General features: G+C 42.1%; 2 protein-coding genes and 1 non-coding gene across 4 annotated transcripts in view; 1 reads left to right on the top strand and 2 right to left on the bottom strand.

Moving 5' to 3' along the window:
* The window catches only part of LOC137971213 (uncharacterized), a 10,213-nt gene extending 2,621 nt beyond the window's left edge, over window positions 1-7,592 (top strand). Inside the window, exons 2-3 of one of the 2 annotated variants that reach the window (XM_068817985.1) lie at window positions 2,357-2,506; window positions 2,648-7,592. In XM_068817985.1, coding sequence (XP_068674086.1) covers window positions 2,719-5,160 — 2,442 coding nt within the window. In that variant the 5' untranslated portion in view covers window positions 2,357-2,506; window positions 2,648-2,718 and the 3' untranslated portion in view covers window positions 5,161-7,592. Of the gene's footprint in view, window positions 1-1,116 lie in introns of both variants that reach the window. The other variant, XM_068817983.1, reaches the window with a different exon arrangement.
* Trnaa-ggc (transfer RNA alanine (anticodon GGC)) lies at window positions 1,134-1,250 on the bottom strand. Its single transcript has 2 exons — window positions 1,214-1,250; window positions 1,134-1,169 (listed from the first exon to the last, which is right to left on the bottom strand). It is a non-coding gene; the product is annotated as a tRNA-Ala (tRNA).
* A 148-nt stretch (window positions 7,593-7,740) lies between the features above and the next one.
* LOC137971209 (uncharacterized) overlaps window positions 7,741-15,000 on the bottom strand; it is an 8,006-nt gene continuing 746 nt past the window's right edge. Inside the window, exons 2-3 of the mRNA XM_068817979.1 lie at window positions 13,938-14,028; window positions 7,741-12,059 (exon numbers count right to left, since the gene is read on the bottom strand). Coding sequence (XP_068674080.1) covers window positions 9,085-11,889 — 2,805 coding nt within the window. The 5' untranslated portion in view covers window positions 11,890-12,059; window positions 13,938-14,028 and the 3' untranslated portion in view covers window positions 7,741-9,084. The remainder of the gene's footprint in view (window positions 12,060-13,937; window positions 14,029-15,000) is intronic.

Here is a 15,000-nt window from a genome sequence, read left to right as displayed (position 1 = left end):
CTTAGACTTGCTTTGAAGAGGTGGCAGACATGAACTTGGAAAGGGCCTATTGTATGAAACGAATAAACTTTATCTGCAAACTTTTTCCTTACACCATCAAAAATTTAGGACAGTACATGTATGTACTCTCATTGGTCAAATAGCTGTGTTTAGATGAGAGTATGTCAACACGGCTGTCACATCACATGAATTTTGATTGGTTATGTGTTGTCAGATGTGCGTTTTGATTGGCTAGTAGGAAATATGAGTGTGTATCAAGAAAATCTGTTTCAATCAGGAAGTAAAAAAACAGCATTTTCCTTCACTTGTCAAGTTATTTTTGAGAAATATTTTATAAAAGCAATAGAGGACTTTTTTTCTGTGTTTACATGGCCTCATCTAAACACTCTGGGACTTGGCAGAATTCTTGACGGTTATGCAAACCTGAGACGCAGTCGAGGGTTTGCATAACTGTGGAGAATTCTCTCAACTCCCCCTTGTGTTTAGATGAAGCTATGTAAACACAGAAAAAGTTCTCTATTGCTTAAATGTTACACAATATAAAATAGAGCATTCTTACAGTATTTATTTTGCATTGGTTATTTGGACTCCTGGGAGTGAGACTTCACAGATTTTACTCTGTCAAAAGCCAGACGATTTTACTCATCAACTCGGGAGTTTTCTAGGGCATTTGAGGTGTCATTGGGTTAATATTATGAAAGACAAAAGACCATAGATTAGAGTTTGATAAAATGAAAAAAAGTAATACCGGGTGTATTTTGATACAGCTTATTGTTTTCAACGATGACCACTGTTAGCTTTGTTAGGTCACTTGTTGACACTGGACTATCATTTGCCTAATACTTGGTATAATATAGACTGTATTCACAAATAGTGGCCAAGAAATTATTCCTTTGTCTTTGTGCTAATCATCGTCACTGGCCTCACTTTGGAACAAAAGTTCTTTTGAATTTAATGTTTGTGCTAACGAGGTTATTGATGATGATTAGCATAAAGACAAAAGAATAATTTCTTGGCCGACATTTATGAATACGGTTTATATTATGAAAGAAATGTATATATGAAGTGCATGTTACGGACGAAATATAGCTAGTAATCCTTGCACTTATCTTATAGAGACCTGAAAATTCAGGTGATTTCAACAGGATTTGAACCCATGACCTCTGCAATGCCGGTGCAATGCCGGTGTAATGCTGGTGCAATGCCGGTGCAATGCCGGTGCAGTGCTCTACCAACTGAGCTATGAAGCCACACAGTTTGAAGCGGGTCGATCTGTTGGGCTCATTATGTCACACAACGAAGCCTTTGCTAGGAGATTTATTAAACTGGTTGGTACTAGGAGAAAAGATCAAACTATTCCAGAACATTTGCCTGTAATGTCAATGTTATTCATCCTGTAGTTTGTCAGTTGTTCTATAACATTTTCACCTGGTCAAGGTGCATACCCAGGATATTTTGTAGGTGCAATTTAATGTCAACAAATAAAGTCAGTAATTACTTGTTTCTGTGGTGAAAAGCACAAATCTTCACATTGTTTAGGTTTGTGGATATGTATTTTTACAAGGGATAACTCAAACTGTATTTGAAAAATTTCTTAGATGTTTGTTACAATCAAGGGTTTTCGGAACCTTTCCAGAGTATGCCCTCTACATTCTGAGCAATTTGTGACTTTGATATTTGAACAGTAAAGATTTGTGAATAACATAAATTATGGTTAACTCTTCATTTTGAGTGTTGGGCCAACAACTGTATCTATGAAGATAATCCTCAGCAATGTTACTCATGAGTAGAGATGTAAAAAGGCTGATGAAAATAAAAAGTCACACACTTTCTCATTTTTAATCTGGACTTTTGATCAGCTTCGTAGTTGATCTGAAAAGTATAGTAGTTTTACCTGCAACGATCGTCCTTGGGAAGCATTTTTTTGACAACAATGCTTGGGCATATATTTTTTTAAAAAGTTTGGGGAAAATTCTTTTTTTTTTTTTTTTTTGCTTTTTCACGACTTTGCAGTATCGCAAATGTACGATTCTCCTTTATATATCGAGAGTTGGCTACTTAAAAATAGTTGGTCATCTTGCGATTTATAGCCTGCGTGGCAGGCGCTAGAATCTTGCTTCGCGCGCGCGCTTTCTCCTTTCCCTTCCCCTTTCTAGCGACTGCCACGCAGTCGTAAACTTTCTTCTTCTTTCCTTTTACGAGATGATATGAATCGCAATGTTGCATATCTCGCAATTCATAAGTCGCAGAGGTTTTTAAATTGCAGAACAACTCTTGTGTCATGTGTTAAAGACAAATTGTAGCAAAATATGGCATAAATTACCGTAATAATGTTTTTACATTTGGCGCCCCACAGGAATGCACCGTGGTGAAAATTGATTGTCTAGATGAGTGTGGTCCCTCGAAGTACTGTTGCTGGCCTTTGGCATTTCATACAAGATGGCTGATCACCCAAACCAACAGTCCTTTAAGGATAAACACACCTGGTCAATCTAACTTCAGTGAGGTAAATCAAAGGAATTTAACCATTTTCCCTGCATAAACCAATTAAGAATTTGCATAATAAAAGTTCTTGTTGTTAGCAACGGTTCAAGTGTGAAGCAATAATTAATCACACGGCAATCATAATATATCAATTTCACGACAGCGAACAAGTGCAGCTTAGGAAATCCGGGAATAAACAACGAGAAAATCAATTATTTTACGAAGGAATTGGACATGGGATGTGGAACATCGAGATCTGTGGAAAATGTTGTAATAAACGAAAGCCCTGCAAGCAAGTCAAACATACAAGATGCAAATGAAAACGTGGATACTAAAGCGGAAACGAAGGATCTGACAAAACCGATCAAAGAGACAGTGTTGACAACAAGGAGTGAGCGCGTGTTTTCGGTGGGCGATCGAGTGCATGTCTCTGGCTACACCGGATTTGTCAAGTTTATAGGACAGTTGGGTAATTTGAGCGATGGTGAATGGATTGGAATTGAACTGGATCACCAGCACCCTCAAGGCAACGATGGACGCTTTCAGGGCGTACATTATTTCACCTGTAAACCAAAACATGGCTTATTCGCTCGCCCTTCCTCTGTTTTTCCTTTCTCGGATTCCGGTGAAACCAAAAAAGACGTGTTTATTTCGCCTCAGACAATCGTCTTTATTCAGACAAGCATGCGTCGATACCTCGCCAATGTTCGACTCAAGGAATTCCAGAAGCGTACTGGAATTGAAAAGAAAATCGATGCACACGTGTTATCAACTCCTGAATCAGAAACAGAAAGCATTGAGAGACTTAGCCGGTACTTAACGAGCCCGTGGGAAGGAGAAAGGAACAAGGCTTTTGCCATCTTCAGATGGCTTAGCTTTCATGTCGCTTACGACGTAGACGGATTTTTTGGTCGAACGGAGAAGAAAGGTTGTGACTCAGGAAGCGTTTTGAAGCACCGAGTTAGCGTTTGTGCGGGATATGCGAACCTTTTCGAAAGCCTCAGCAAAGAAGCCGGACTTAAGGTCCACACTATTGGTGGATATGCTAAAGGATACGGCTTTGAACCCGGGCAGCGATTTACAGCCACAAATCATGCATGGAATGCCTTACAGGTCAACGGAGAGTGGTTCATTTGTGAGCCTACATGGGGAGCTGGTTTCTTGGGGAACGATTTGACGTTCCATCGGAGCCCCAACGTCGCTATGTTCCTTTTGGACCCTGAATTTGCTATTTGCAGCCACTATCCTGTTGATGAAAAGTGGCAACTTCTTGATCAACCCATCACCAAAGAAGAGTTTGAAAAGTTAGTTGTGCCGTCTGAAAGAATTCACGTGCTTGGAGTTGAGTTGCGTAGCCACAAAGAGAGTATTTACCACATCGACGCAGACTATGTAGAAATGACATTTTACTCTCCTTCGCTTAAACTTCTCCGTGGTGAACTGAAAGACTCTACTGGTAAGGAGATTGAAGGGCGAAAACGCACAGAGGTTATTCCTTGCGGATTAAACAATGTTAAATTGAGAGCAGATTTCCCAGCTCCTGGCCAATACAAATTGCGTTTGTATGTGAGGGACACAATCTCGAATAACAAGTGGCATCATGGGATAGAGTATGTAATTCACACGACAAAAGGCATTGGGAGAGATCGAGGGGGATTTCCTCAAATAGGAAGCGAATTCTACGAAATGGGGTTTTACCTCGAGCATCCACTCGAGAACATTGTATCTGAAGATGGAAAAGCGTTCATTTCCTTGGAGAACTACAACTCGCAGATTTGCAATGTTAGTGGTCATTTGGAAATTGTGGGATCCACGGAGAAACTAAAGAAAGAATTTGATGGCTTCACGTTTTGTCATTCCGAGAAAACAAAAAGCGGTTACCGGGTTCATGTCCATTGCCCTCTTACTGGCGAATACGTCGTGAAGATATTTGCAAAGCATTTTGAAGAGGGGCGTTCCAACACTTTCGTGTGCACCTACTTTATCAGTGCTGTGTCTGCTGTAGGGCCAATCCCTGGCTTCCCGAGAATGTCCGACAGCTTCAAAGCTTGGAGACTGGAACTTGTTGAGCCACATCAAAACATATTTGTCCCAGATGGAAGAGCCTCGGTTCAAATCAGGGCCCCAGAGGGAGTCTCGCTTTCTGGACATTTAAAGCAAGAGAAGCAACACCTCGACAACGGCTTGTGCTTCTCTCATATAGCAGATGGTGTGTGGACCATTCTAATGCATGCTCCAGGACCAGGCGAGTTTCAGCTGAACGTTTTTGGCAAGAAATCGGGAAGCGGAAAATCGGAGTACATGGCAACATACATGATCAAGTCGGATAAATCAGCTGGCCCGAACCCAGGCTTTCCTTACCTAAAGGATGAGTTTCAAGATTGGGGCTTGGGACTGGTTGATCACTCCGAGAACATTGTGTCATACGACGGCCACGTGATCGTTACGCTTTCGCACCCGACTAATGTTTCTGTTGTGTCCTACCTATTTGACGCGGAAGACAAGCAGATTGGCTACGCACTTCCAGCGGAAACCAATGAAATGAAGACCACTTTTACCTGCGAGCTTCCAACTCCTGGTAGATTTAAACTGAACCTGTTCGGTTCTAACTCATCGGTAGGCACCTCTAAGCGAGTGTTCTTGGGCTCGTACAAAGTTTTATACGAGAGGAACTAAGTATTAAGGCGCTTTAAGGGCCCACAGACGGATTTTTCGCGCGTTGCTAAGGAAGTGAAATGTTACTTCCGGTAATTGACGTCATCATACCATGAGCTGACAAGAAAACCCACTCACAAGCAAAAGTCACCACACAAACTGTTGTTTCCATCGAAGATTTTTCCTCGCCCTTCCTCGCGCTTGTTCTCAGATCAACTGCGCATGCGTAAACGAACTGACTTCCGGTTTGAGAAAAAAGCTAAATTTCCGGCGGTTTTAAATTGAATTAATTTTTTTTTTACATGGCACGTTTCATCCCCAAATACAGAATATAGCTAAGCATTGATTTTTTAAAATCATCTTTTTTGAAAAAGTTATGGGTATTTCAGTATTGTTTATGTCTTTAAAAAGAACATTTTTCAAAATAAAAAGAAAACCATGCTTGGCTGGATGCAAAAACGAATACAAATTATCAAACCATCGATTAAATACCCAAATTGCGTAGCACGGAGACAAATTTAGAGTTTTCTTTTATTGGTCACGTGACCATGGGCGTGGAATGATGACGTCATATTTAGGGTCATTGGCTTACAAAAGTTGGAAACTGACCAAAATGATGCCAAATTCTCTCAAATTACTTAACCATTACATCCTTAGCAACGCACCCCAAAAAATACGTCAGTGGGCCCTTAAAACTATGATTGCTTTCTATCAAAGTCTATTTTATAGAGCTTACTAGTCTCGGTTTACAATCTTTCCCTTAACACGTCGATTCATTCTCGTTCTCCCACGCAGTGGAGAAAAGTCGTCGTAGTTTAATGTACTTTGCCGCGCAAAGTATACCCGCGCCTTCTGTGGCCTTTGCTGGTTCACGATATTTTCCCCCGCTCGTAATAAGTTCATGTATTTTCCCGCACTTTTAACGGATGAGCCGAATGGCTGACCAGTCTTTTTAGCCCGCAACACATTCAAAAGCAGGGAAACAGATGTGCTCATCTGAGTAGACCTTGCCCTGTATTGATTGTCTTTCTCAGAGTTTCCTCTTTTTAATTTTCACAGTACGATCACTAATTTCTCTCACTTTTATCTAATTGTGACATTTGTTATGCCTTGCGCAGGAATGGCGCAGCGGTGAGAGCACAGGCCTCCCACCAATGTGGTCTGGGTTCGATTCCCAGACTCGGTGTCATGTGTGGGTTGAGTTTGTTGGTTATCTACTCTGTACCGAGAGGTTTTTCCCCTCTCCTCAAAGACCAAAATTTGATTAGATTTGATTTGCGTCGATTTGTTAATTTCAATTTACAGTGTCCCCAATTAGTGCTCCAGCGGTTCAACGACAAGACACTTTAGTAATTTAAGCTCCTTTCCTTTCCTCGTACTCGATCAGTGGGGGTTAAAAAATGAATGACTGAAAAAAACAAATAGACAAACGTAAGCGCCGACGCAAGAAGTGTTCGTCCAGGCGTGATCTTGAAAAACAAAAACGTCGGACTTGGACTGTGCCTCCGTACGTGTTTGTGTTTGCGTTGTTAGGGAGTTTAAAGGTTTTGTAGTACGGGCAACATTTTTCGTGCGACTTGTCGCGCAACAATGTTGCGTTGCAAGTTGAGGTGGTTTGTTGCGCACAGTGCGCGATAAATTTTTATGTTGCAAAACTTTTACTTTTTGTAGCATGAAAATTTGTTGCGCAAGAAGAAGGTGGTAATACGCGCAACAAACCATCTCAATTTGCAACGCAACACTGTTGCACGACAAGTTGCACGAAAAATGTTGCCCGTATTACTGGGCCTTAAGCAAAGACAACGACACAAAGCAAGAATATTATTGGTTAAGGTACTCCAGTACTCCACAAAGCAGCAACGTGAAATCACCAATTTTGGGGTTTTGAGGGCAACGTTAGCAGCAAGCATACAACATTGAACTATCAATTTTCTTTGTTTGCTTTAAAACAGTTCGCACCCATTAAGTTACGTAGGATAGTTCGCCACTAATGTACAACGTGAAGAAGATGGAATCCGATGGAACAATCGCTAAAAGCTTATGATAGCACTAAGTTATATTTTGGAGATTTTTATGCAAAACACAACACTGTAGAGTCTTTGCACTATAAAGGTTTCTAGTCTTCTAGAGCTGTAACACTAATTAGCACATTGTAAACTGAAATCAATAAATTAACGCAAATCGAATCAGATGTTTGTTTTGAGCGTGAGAGAGGAAAACCGGATTACCCGGAGAAAAACCTCTCGGTGCAGAGAAGAGAACCAACAAACGCAACCCACATATGACGCCGAGTCTGGGAATCGAACCCGGGCCACGTTGGTGGGGGACGAGTGCTCTCACCACTGCGCCATCCCTGCACGCCATCCGCATAGCAAACTAAATCGCGCAGAATGGTTCAACACATTCAGAAGGCCACTGCAAGACAGAAGCCTCTGGAAACAAAGAAATTGGTGCGAAATGGTTGAACATGTTAAATATCTTGCCCCAGTGCGAAAAACTAAACCATTTAACGCGGTTATAGGTTTACCCGACAAAGAAATAAAAATGAACGACCCCTTCAACATCTGGGCCTGAAAACGTAGTATCAAGTCAGCTTCGAAATTCGGGTTTTCCGCTTTATTTCAGTACATTTACATTCATGACGGTTTTCCTCTTCGATTCAGGGTTCTTTCAGGTTTACCCGAGAAATATTCCAAATTTGAAAAATATATATTAGTAGGGTTACTTGTTACAATAATTTAAAATCTAACCATTTTGAAATTGGTGCCTAAAAACCATTACTATAGATCCACAGTAAATATCAAAACGATGTCACTTTTTGAACTGAATGTCAATCCTTTTAGTTAATTCACTGATACCGGCGAGAATTAATTCTCCTTTGGCCTACTCCTGAAGGTAGGAAATATATTACATTGTGCACAAAGTAAGGAAGTGTCGCGTAGGATCATACAAAGGTAAAATTAGAATGGGGTTACTGAAGCACCAGTTATAGCTGTCATCCATTGTTTAGGGATGTCATCGTGGCCTCCGTAATGTCACGTTAATAAGCTCCATAAAAAGCGTCGATTTGCCATAGCTTGTCAGAAGAGAAGGTGATGGGAGAATATTCAGCCAATATTCTAAATTCTTAAGGGGGTTTTAGAGCGTGGTAAAGTCCTCAAATTGACACTATATTTGCAGGATGTACACAATAGATAGCAATTCGAGAAGTCTGCTTTTAAGTTACATGGAAATAGAAAACAAATACTACAAAACTGCAGATTTTCGTCGTGATTTTCTACCCGAGATATAAATGGACCAAAAAACGGGGTTTGGGGGAACAGAAGATCATGGTTAATTTGAACTGGGGAACAGGGACAGGGAAACAGGGACAGGGGGGGGGGGGAACATATACCAGTTTCAGGATAATAAACCCGAGAAGTTGAGAACAAGTTTGAAAGTAATTTCTGGAACAACGAAACGCAAGCAAATTTTGAAAGGAACAGGGAAACAAGGCATCCCCCGTCCCCCTCAAAGGTCGCCCTCAATTCTGCGATCAATTTCAGCTCTTGACACTAACGTTGCTTACTAAACTGAATAAGTCAATAGTAAATTGAATAACTGAACAAGAATGTCTTTTTCTTAGCTTCCCCCGTCCCCCTTGGAGTAGACTGCAAGCCGTCTCTTTCTTCACCTAGACTACACGGGCACAAGTGTGTTGCTATTAGCGCGACCCACACCACGCGAGCTGGTAGCCTGGACCCCAAATCCTCCCACTCCCCAATCCCTTCTCGGTTTTACCGAAAATTGTTTCCACGCGCGCGTTGGATATGGGAAAGAAAGGACAACTGCTCGCAGTCTACCCTTGGAGGGCCTCATAAACATATTCGGAATTTCCAAGGTCGCCCTCAATTCTGCGATCAATTTCAGCTCTTGACACTAACGTTGCTTACTAAACTGAAGAAGTCAATAGTAAATTGAATAACTGCACAAGAATGTCTTTTTCTTAGCTTCCGCTGAGTTTTTCCCGAATACGTCCAACTTATATTTCCCTTTCTCAGGTAACTGACATTGGACCACTTGTCTTTCATCTATTATCTCGGTTCTCAGGCATTGTTTGTCTTGTCTTTCCTCCTTGTCGTTTGTAAGACGAGGAAGAATCTCAATTCCGTTGGGATTTAAAAATGTAACCGTAACCGAAGCATCGTAAACGGTGATGTTCTGCCGATGGCTTTCCAGACGAAGTCCCCAGGTGCGAAATTCGTCAGACACGCGTGGAAATCCGGGATTTTCCTCGAATCCGCACGTTGCTAAGATGCTGAATGAACACAAAAATTGGGGTTTCGCGCCAGGGCCATCCCGGCCAAATACGTTCAATTTGTACATTCCAGCGGTTGGCAAATGCATGCTAATTTTGCTGGTAGATTCCTCTCTTTCAGTGAAACACAGTTCATGCGGTAGGTTGGTGTCGTCTCTGTGAAGGGTCGCTTGCACCAGTATACTCCCAGTGGTTTTAAGCTTCAAGGAGGCACGTCCATTTTCCGACAAGATGTTTTCGTGTTGATCCACCATCTCCAGGCCCCATTTCTTGAAAAGCTCTGAAATTTGTGGGAATCCCGGGTTGTCACTGACGCCTTTAAGAGCTTTGATCGTGTAGGAACACAGAAACTCGGATTTAGTATCCGTGACGGCTTTGCGACCGAAGACATTCAGCGTGAAGATGCCAGCTGCTGGCACATGGACAAGAATCGTAGATTCACCATCAAGATTTTCTACCGAGCACATTCCATGGTGGTCTTGTTCGTTTGACTTGAGATGCGCAGATATGATAATCTCCTTTGGGTTGCGTAGCGTTATGGAACATCGTCCATTTTCCGTAAAAATATTCTCAGGGTGACTTGCTAGAGTCACACCCCATGTTCTCATGCGCTCAGATGTCACCGGAAACCCCGCTATGGGACTGCATTCTTTGAAGGCCGTCACATGGTATGCGCATAGGTACGCATCTGGTATGCTGCGATCGTGGTACTTGGCGTAAATACCTAGCTTGTATTCACCTTTTCTGGGAAAGTGAATTTTAAGCCGGAAGCCATTTTCAGTTTTCTCGCTGCTGAACAATTTGCGGTCATCGTCTTCAGTTGATCCTGAAGTTCTGGATAGTTTTACGGCGAGCGAACTAAAACGCTTTCTCTGACAAAGAAATGAAATGCTGCATTTTCCATCCTTAGTTTCAATGTTCTTCTGTGGTTTGTGAAGTTGAAATCCGAGGGAATAAAAATTCATCCCAAGGGTCGGAAATCCTCCCCTTGCGGCACCCACTCCAGCCGTCGAATAAATGCAGTATCTGACCCCGTGTTCCCATCTCGAGTTCACAAGAATCATAACATCTAGAAAAAATTCACCTGCGGAGGGAAATTGTGCAGTGAGCTTCACCGTGACGTCTCCGCGACCTGGCTCGACCCGAACCATATTTCTCTCTGTTGCTTTTTCTTTCCCCACAACGCAGCTTTTAAGAACCCCCTTTAAAATCTTGTAATCATTGGCATAAAATGTCATTTCTATCTGTTCGCTCTCTGAGGCTGTGTACATGCTCTCTTTATGACTGCAGAGGGTGACATTCATTGAGGATAGGTGCCCTGAAGGAACTGCTAATCGCTCAAACGCTTCTTTGGTCACTGCTTGATCCAAGAGCTGCCATTTCTCGTCAACAGGGAATCGACTAGCGATGGCCACTGACGGTGGGATCATAAATTGGTGCACGTTAGCATCCCTGTGGAACATCATTTCGTCGCCTATGTTGCCAGCTCCCCAAGTTGGGTCGCAGATGTACCAATTTCCTCCGTTAACTCTAATCACATTCCATGTATGATTCGGTTGAGGAATATTCTGTCGCATTTGGTAACCGTACCCTTTGGCAAATCCTCTGACTTTTTTAGCTGGGACTTTACAAGCTTTGCACAGGTCCTCAAAAAGCGTTGCATAGCCTTCGCTGGACGTTACGCGTTCCCGAAGAACGCTTTCACTGTCCGTTCCTTTCAGTGCCGATCGCTCAAAATACCCCTCGACATCGAATAAAACGTTAGTGGTTATCCAGCGATACACAGCAAAGGCTCTGTGCCTCAAATCTTCGAATGGCTCGGCGAGGTATTGGCTTAGTTTAAGGACGTTTTCTGTTTCGCTTCTTGGAATGCTCCTTACGCGTGCATCTATAGCTTTGTCGACATCGGTACGAAGCTGGAGCTTCCGCCTTCGAATGGTAGACAGGACACGTCGCAAACGAGTTTGTGCAAGCACAATAGTCGCAGGTGAAATACAGCTGAAAATGTCCTTCTTTTCTTGTGATGGCTCATGGTGAAACACCATTCGCGGCCGCGCAAAGACACCTCGTTTTTCTCCGCAAAGAAAATACTGAATACCTTCATAAGATCCGTCGTTTCCCTGCTCGTGTTCTTGATTCATCTCTATTCCAATCCAATCTCCTTCACCCAGCTCGGTGCTGCCGACAAACTTGATAACTCCGACATAACCCCGAACATGAACGGTGTCTCCAATGGCAAAGGATTTTTCACACTGATGGGAAAAGTCGCCCGCTGTCTTATCATCGAGGTTCGTTAGGTGTACATCGCAGCCGTTCTCTTGTCCTGCGTCGGACAATTCGTTCCATGTTTTCAGTCCGCGGCCTCCATCTTCCGGGTTGTGAACTTGTTTTAACTTCGTAGTATCTCTCACGTCCGAATTAACGTCCAATGTTTTTGATGTTCCGCATCCCATTTCACGACACTATGAAATTAAGGCTCGACGTTTCCCTTACTTTCAACACTCTCAACCTCTTTTTAACTTGACCCTAGCGTAGATTTAGCTCTTGCGATCCCATATCAAACTGCCTTGACACTTTTTTAGCTCCACGCGTCGACAAAACATCGTCTGCTCTTGAAATTTGACTGGAATGTTCAAAATATAGCAACAGAAGTCAGCTTAATATGTTGAAAGTTTTTTCTTCAGATAAATTATTCATCAACTGAAAGCTATTGATCAGAATACTTGATAGATTTTTAGGCATATCGCTGTGTTAACACAGCGATGGATTCGATGCTTTTAACTTTTCAACCCTCGAGAACTGAATTAAGCTTTCTAAGGAGCCGCTTTTCAAAGGAGACTGTCGAATGACACGTCGGTTTTAAGAGAATAATGTTTTTTCCCGGTAAACGATTATTTTACATAATCGAGAACACCTGACGACCTTAAAATGCTAATTTTGTAAACGGTAAATCTGGAAGAAGAATAACAATTGTTGTAGTTTAGAATGACACAAGTTGTCTCACCTCAGCAAATCAGCGAATTTGTTAGTTTAATTTTATTTAAATCGGACAGTTTCAGGTTTAATAAAGAACTTTTTGGAACAAACGCGGAACTTCTTCAGCTAAGTATACAGCTACAAAACGTAGCCCATAAAGATACAATTTCCCGAATATAAACACCCAACTATTGCTGGTATTGCTTCAATGTAATAAAGTACAAATTTAATGAAAAACAGCGGAAAACATTCATTTCAGCATTATATCATATCGAAATTTATCTATTTTAATTTTAAACAAAATAAATATGACGTTAATTTGGAAAAATCAATACGACATGAAAAATGAAAAACAACTTTAATCACATTCGTCCACTTATTTCTTGGATTTGCACAAAATTCACTATAAGCGGGAGTTTGTAAAGAGGAAAGGTTATTTAAAGTGAAGAATTATTTTGGTTTTCTTTAAACACTTTCTTATGCGAATGCAAAACGTTATTCATCATTTCCGCTGTTTTTCGCCAGTGGCTCCACGACCTCCTCGGTTTCCCAGAGACCGTTACGCTTCCTTTTCTAATCAGGGGCCCGTTTCTCGAAAGTCCCGAAACTTTACGGGCCATTTTCGGGTGTCACTATTCCCGCTGTATCTCAAGAACGGAGAGGATTTAAGTCGTCAAACTTCACAGTCATTTAGCTTTTTGTTTCCTCGGAAACATCTTAAAAGATCGGCTTTCTTGGACAAGCGGTTGGCAGGTTCACAAATGGCTTTTCGGGCCCGAAAGGTTTTCGGGACTGTCGAGAAACGGGCCCCAGGGGCCCGTTTCTCGAAAGTCCCGAAACTTTACGGGCCATTTTCGGGTGTCACTATTCCCGCTGTATCTCAAGAACGGAGAGGATTTAAGTCGTCAAACTTCACAGTCATTTAGCTTTTTGTTTCCTCGGAAACATCTTAAAAGATCGGCTTTCTTGGACAAGCGGTTGGCAGGTTCACAAATGGCTTTTCGGGCCCGAAAGGTTTTCGGGACTGTCGAGAAACGGGCCCCAGGCCCCAGTTGTTCAAACGATGGATAACGCCATCTGCCGGTAAATAACTATTCATAGTGGGTAAGTCATAGCGACACCAATATCCTATCCAATGGATAGTCATTTATCCGGTGGATCGGTGTTATCCACCGTATGAAGGAAGGAAGAAATCTTTATTGCGCACATTGATAGTTCAAATAGAGATTGAAATGGGCGAGCAATGTTAACGGTTTGCCTCCAAAGTAAACTGGATCATGATGTTGAAATGCGGATCCATGGCGCAGTGGCCTGGGTTCGATTCCCAGACCTGGCGTCACATGTGAGTTAAGTTTGTTCCAGCAAATTAGCAAATTTCAGATTATCTGAGTGTAATGAGCCCATCATGAACTCAAGGATGAGATCTTTTTCCAAAGGAAAGTCTCAGACTTTCACATCAGTATGGCGGACGATTTCATCCGCAAAACTATCTCAATGAATGTTTTTTTTTGCTATGCATGCTTACCGCACTGCTCTTTGGTCCTTCAAGTGGCGTCTTTCCTCCAACTGTGCGTTCAACTTCTTCGCAGTTTTAAAAGGTTTCTATATCTGCGCAGCTAAATTGGATCGATTACTTGAAAATGTAGGTTCTCAAAAGTGTTAATAATATATGATACTTAATTAGAGAACGTTTGGAGGATGTTGAATCACAGTAAATAAAAAATAAATAATTTAACTCCTTTAGTTCAGTTTTAAGAGCAGAACTTAATAGGAGAATCCATGGCATATTTGTTGAATCAATTGCCCACTCCAGAAACGATGAGGAGACTGGTACTAGTGAAGGATTGTGGGATCGTTTGGGTAGACGGAAGATGGCAAACATGTCATTTTCATTTTTCGGCGTTTTCAAAGCCAGTAGCGTTGGTCTGTGAAGCGAAATTAACAAAAGCAAAGCTACAGGCCTTGAAAACAGTGAAAAATGACATGCTTGTGATCTTCCGTCTGCTAAAACAATCCCAACAATCCTTCCTTAGTACCAGTCTCCTCATCGTTTTTGAAGTGGGCCATATAAAGCGACGCTGTCATCTTCCTCTGTCGACCACAGTGCACGTACGCGCCTCAGAGCAATTTGAAATATTCACCTTTCGACAATGTTCAGTTAGTTTCTGCGTCAGTGGATAATTAAATGTGAAACTGAAAGGTATTATTATTCACATCCTGTTTACGCCACAGATTGTTTTTTCAAATCTCTTGCGGGCGCCGCGCACCACCCACCTAACACTAAGCGGCCCACGAAGTAAAGGATAAATGCCGACACTTAATTGCCGCTCCTCGGAGGGATGGTTCATAGAACATGTTGGAACTGCGCGCGCCGAGAGAGAAGAGGAATAATGGCAAGAGATGGAGCGGCGTTAAAGAGAGAGGAGGGTAGTGTGGAATGAGTTGCAGAACCGTGCGAGCAGAGCAGAAGCAAAAAATATGGTTCAGATTTCAAGCCATAGATATATCTCCCCAGCGCTCTTGAAGGCCAGTGCTGGATCGGGATGAACATTAAACACTGTTTGGACAGTTCAGTCTGGAGTTGTAGC

This window comes from Montipora foliosa, chromosome 9, assembly GCF_036669935.1.
Source record: "Montipora foliosa isolate CH-2021 chromosome 9, ASM3666993v2, whole genome shotgun sequence".
Lineage (NCBI taxonomy): Eukaryota > Metazoa > Cnidaria > Anthozoa > Scleractinia > Acroporidae > Montipora > Montipora foliosa.
This window is presented reverse-complemented; position numbering and strand designations above follow the sequence as displayed.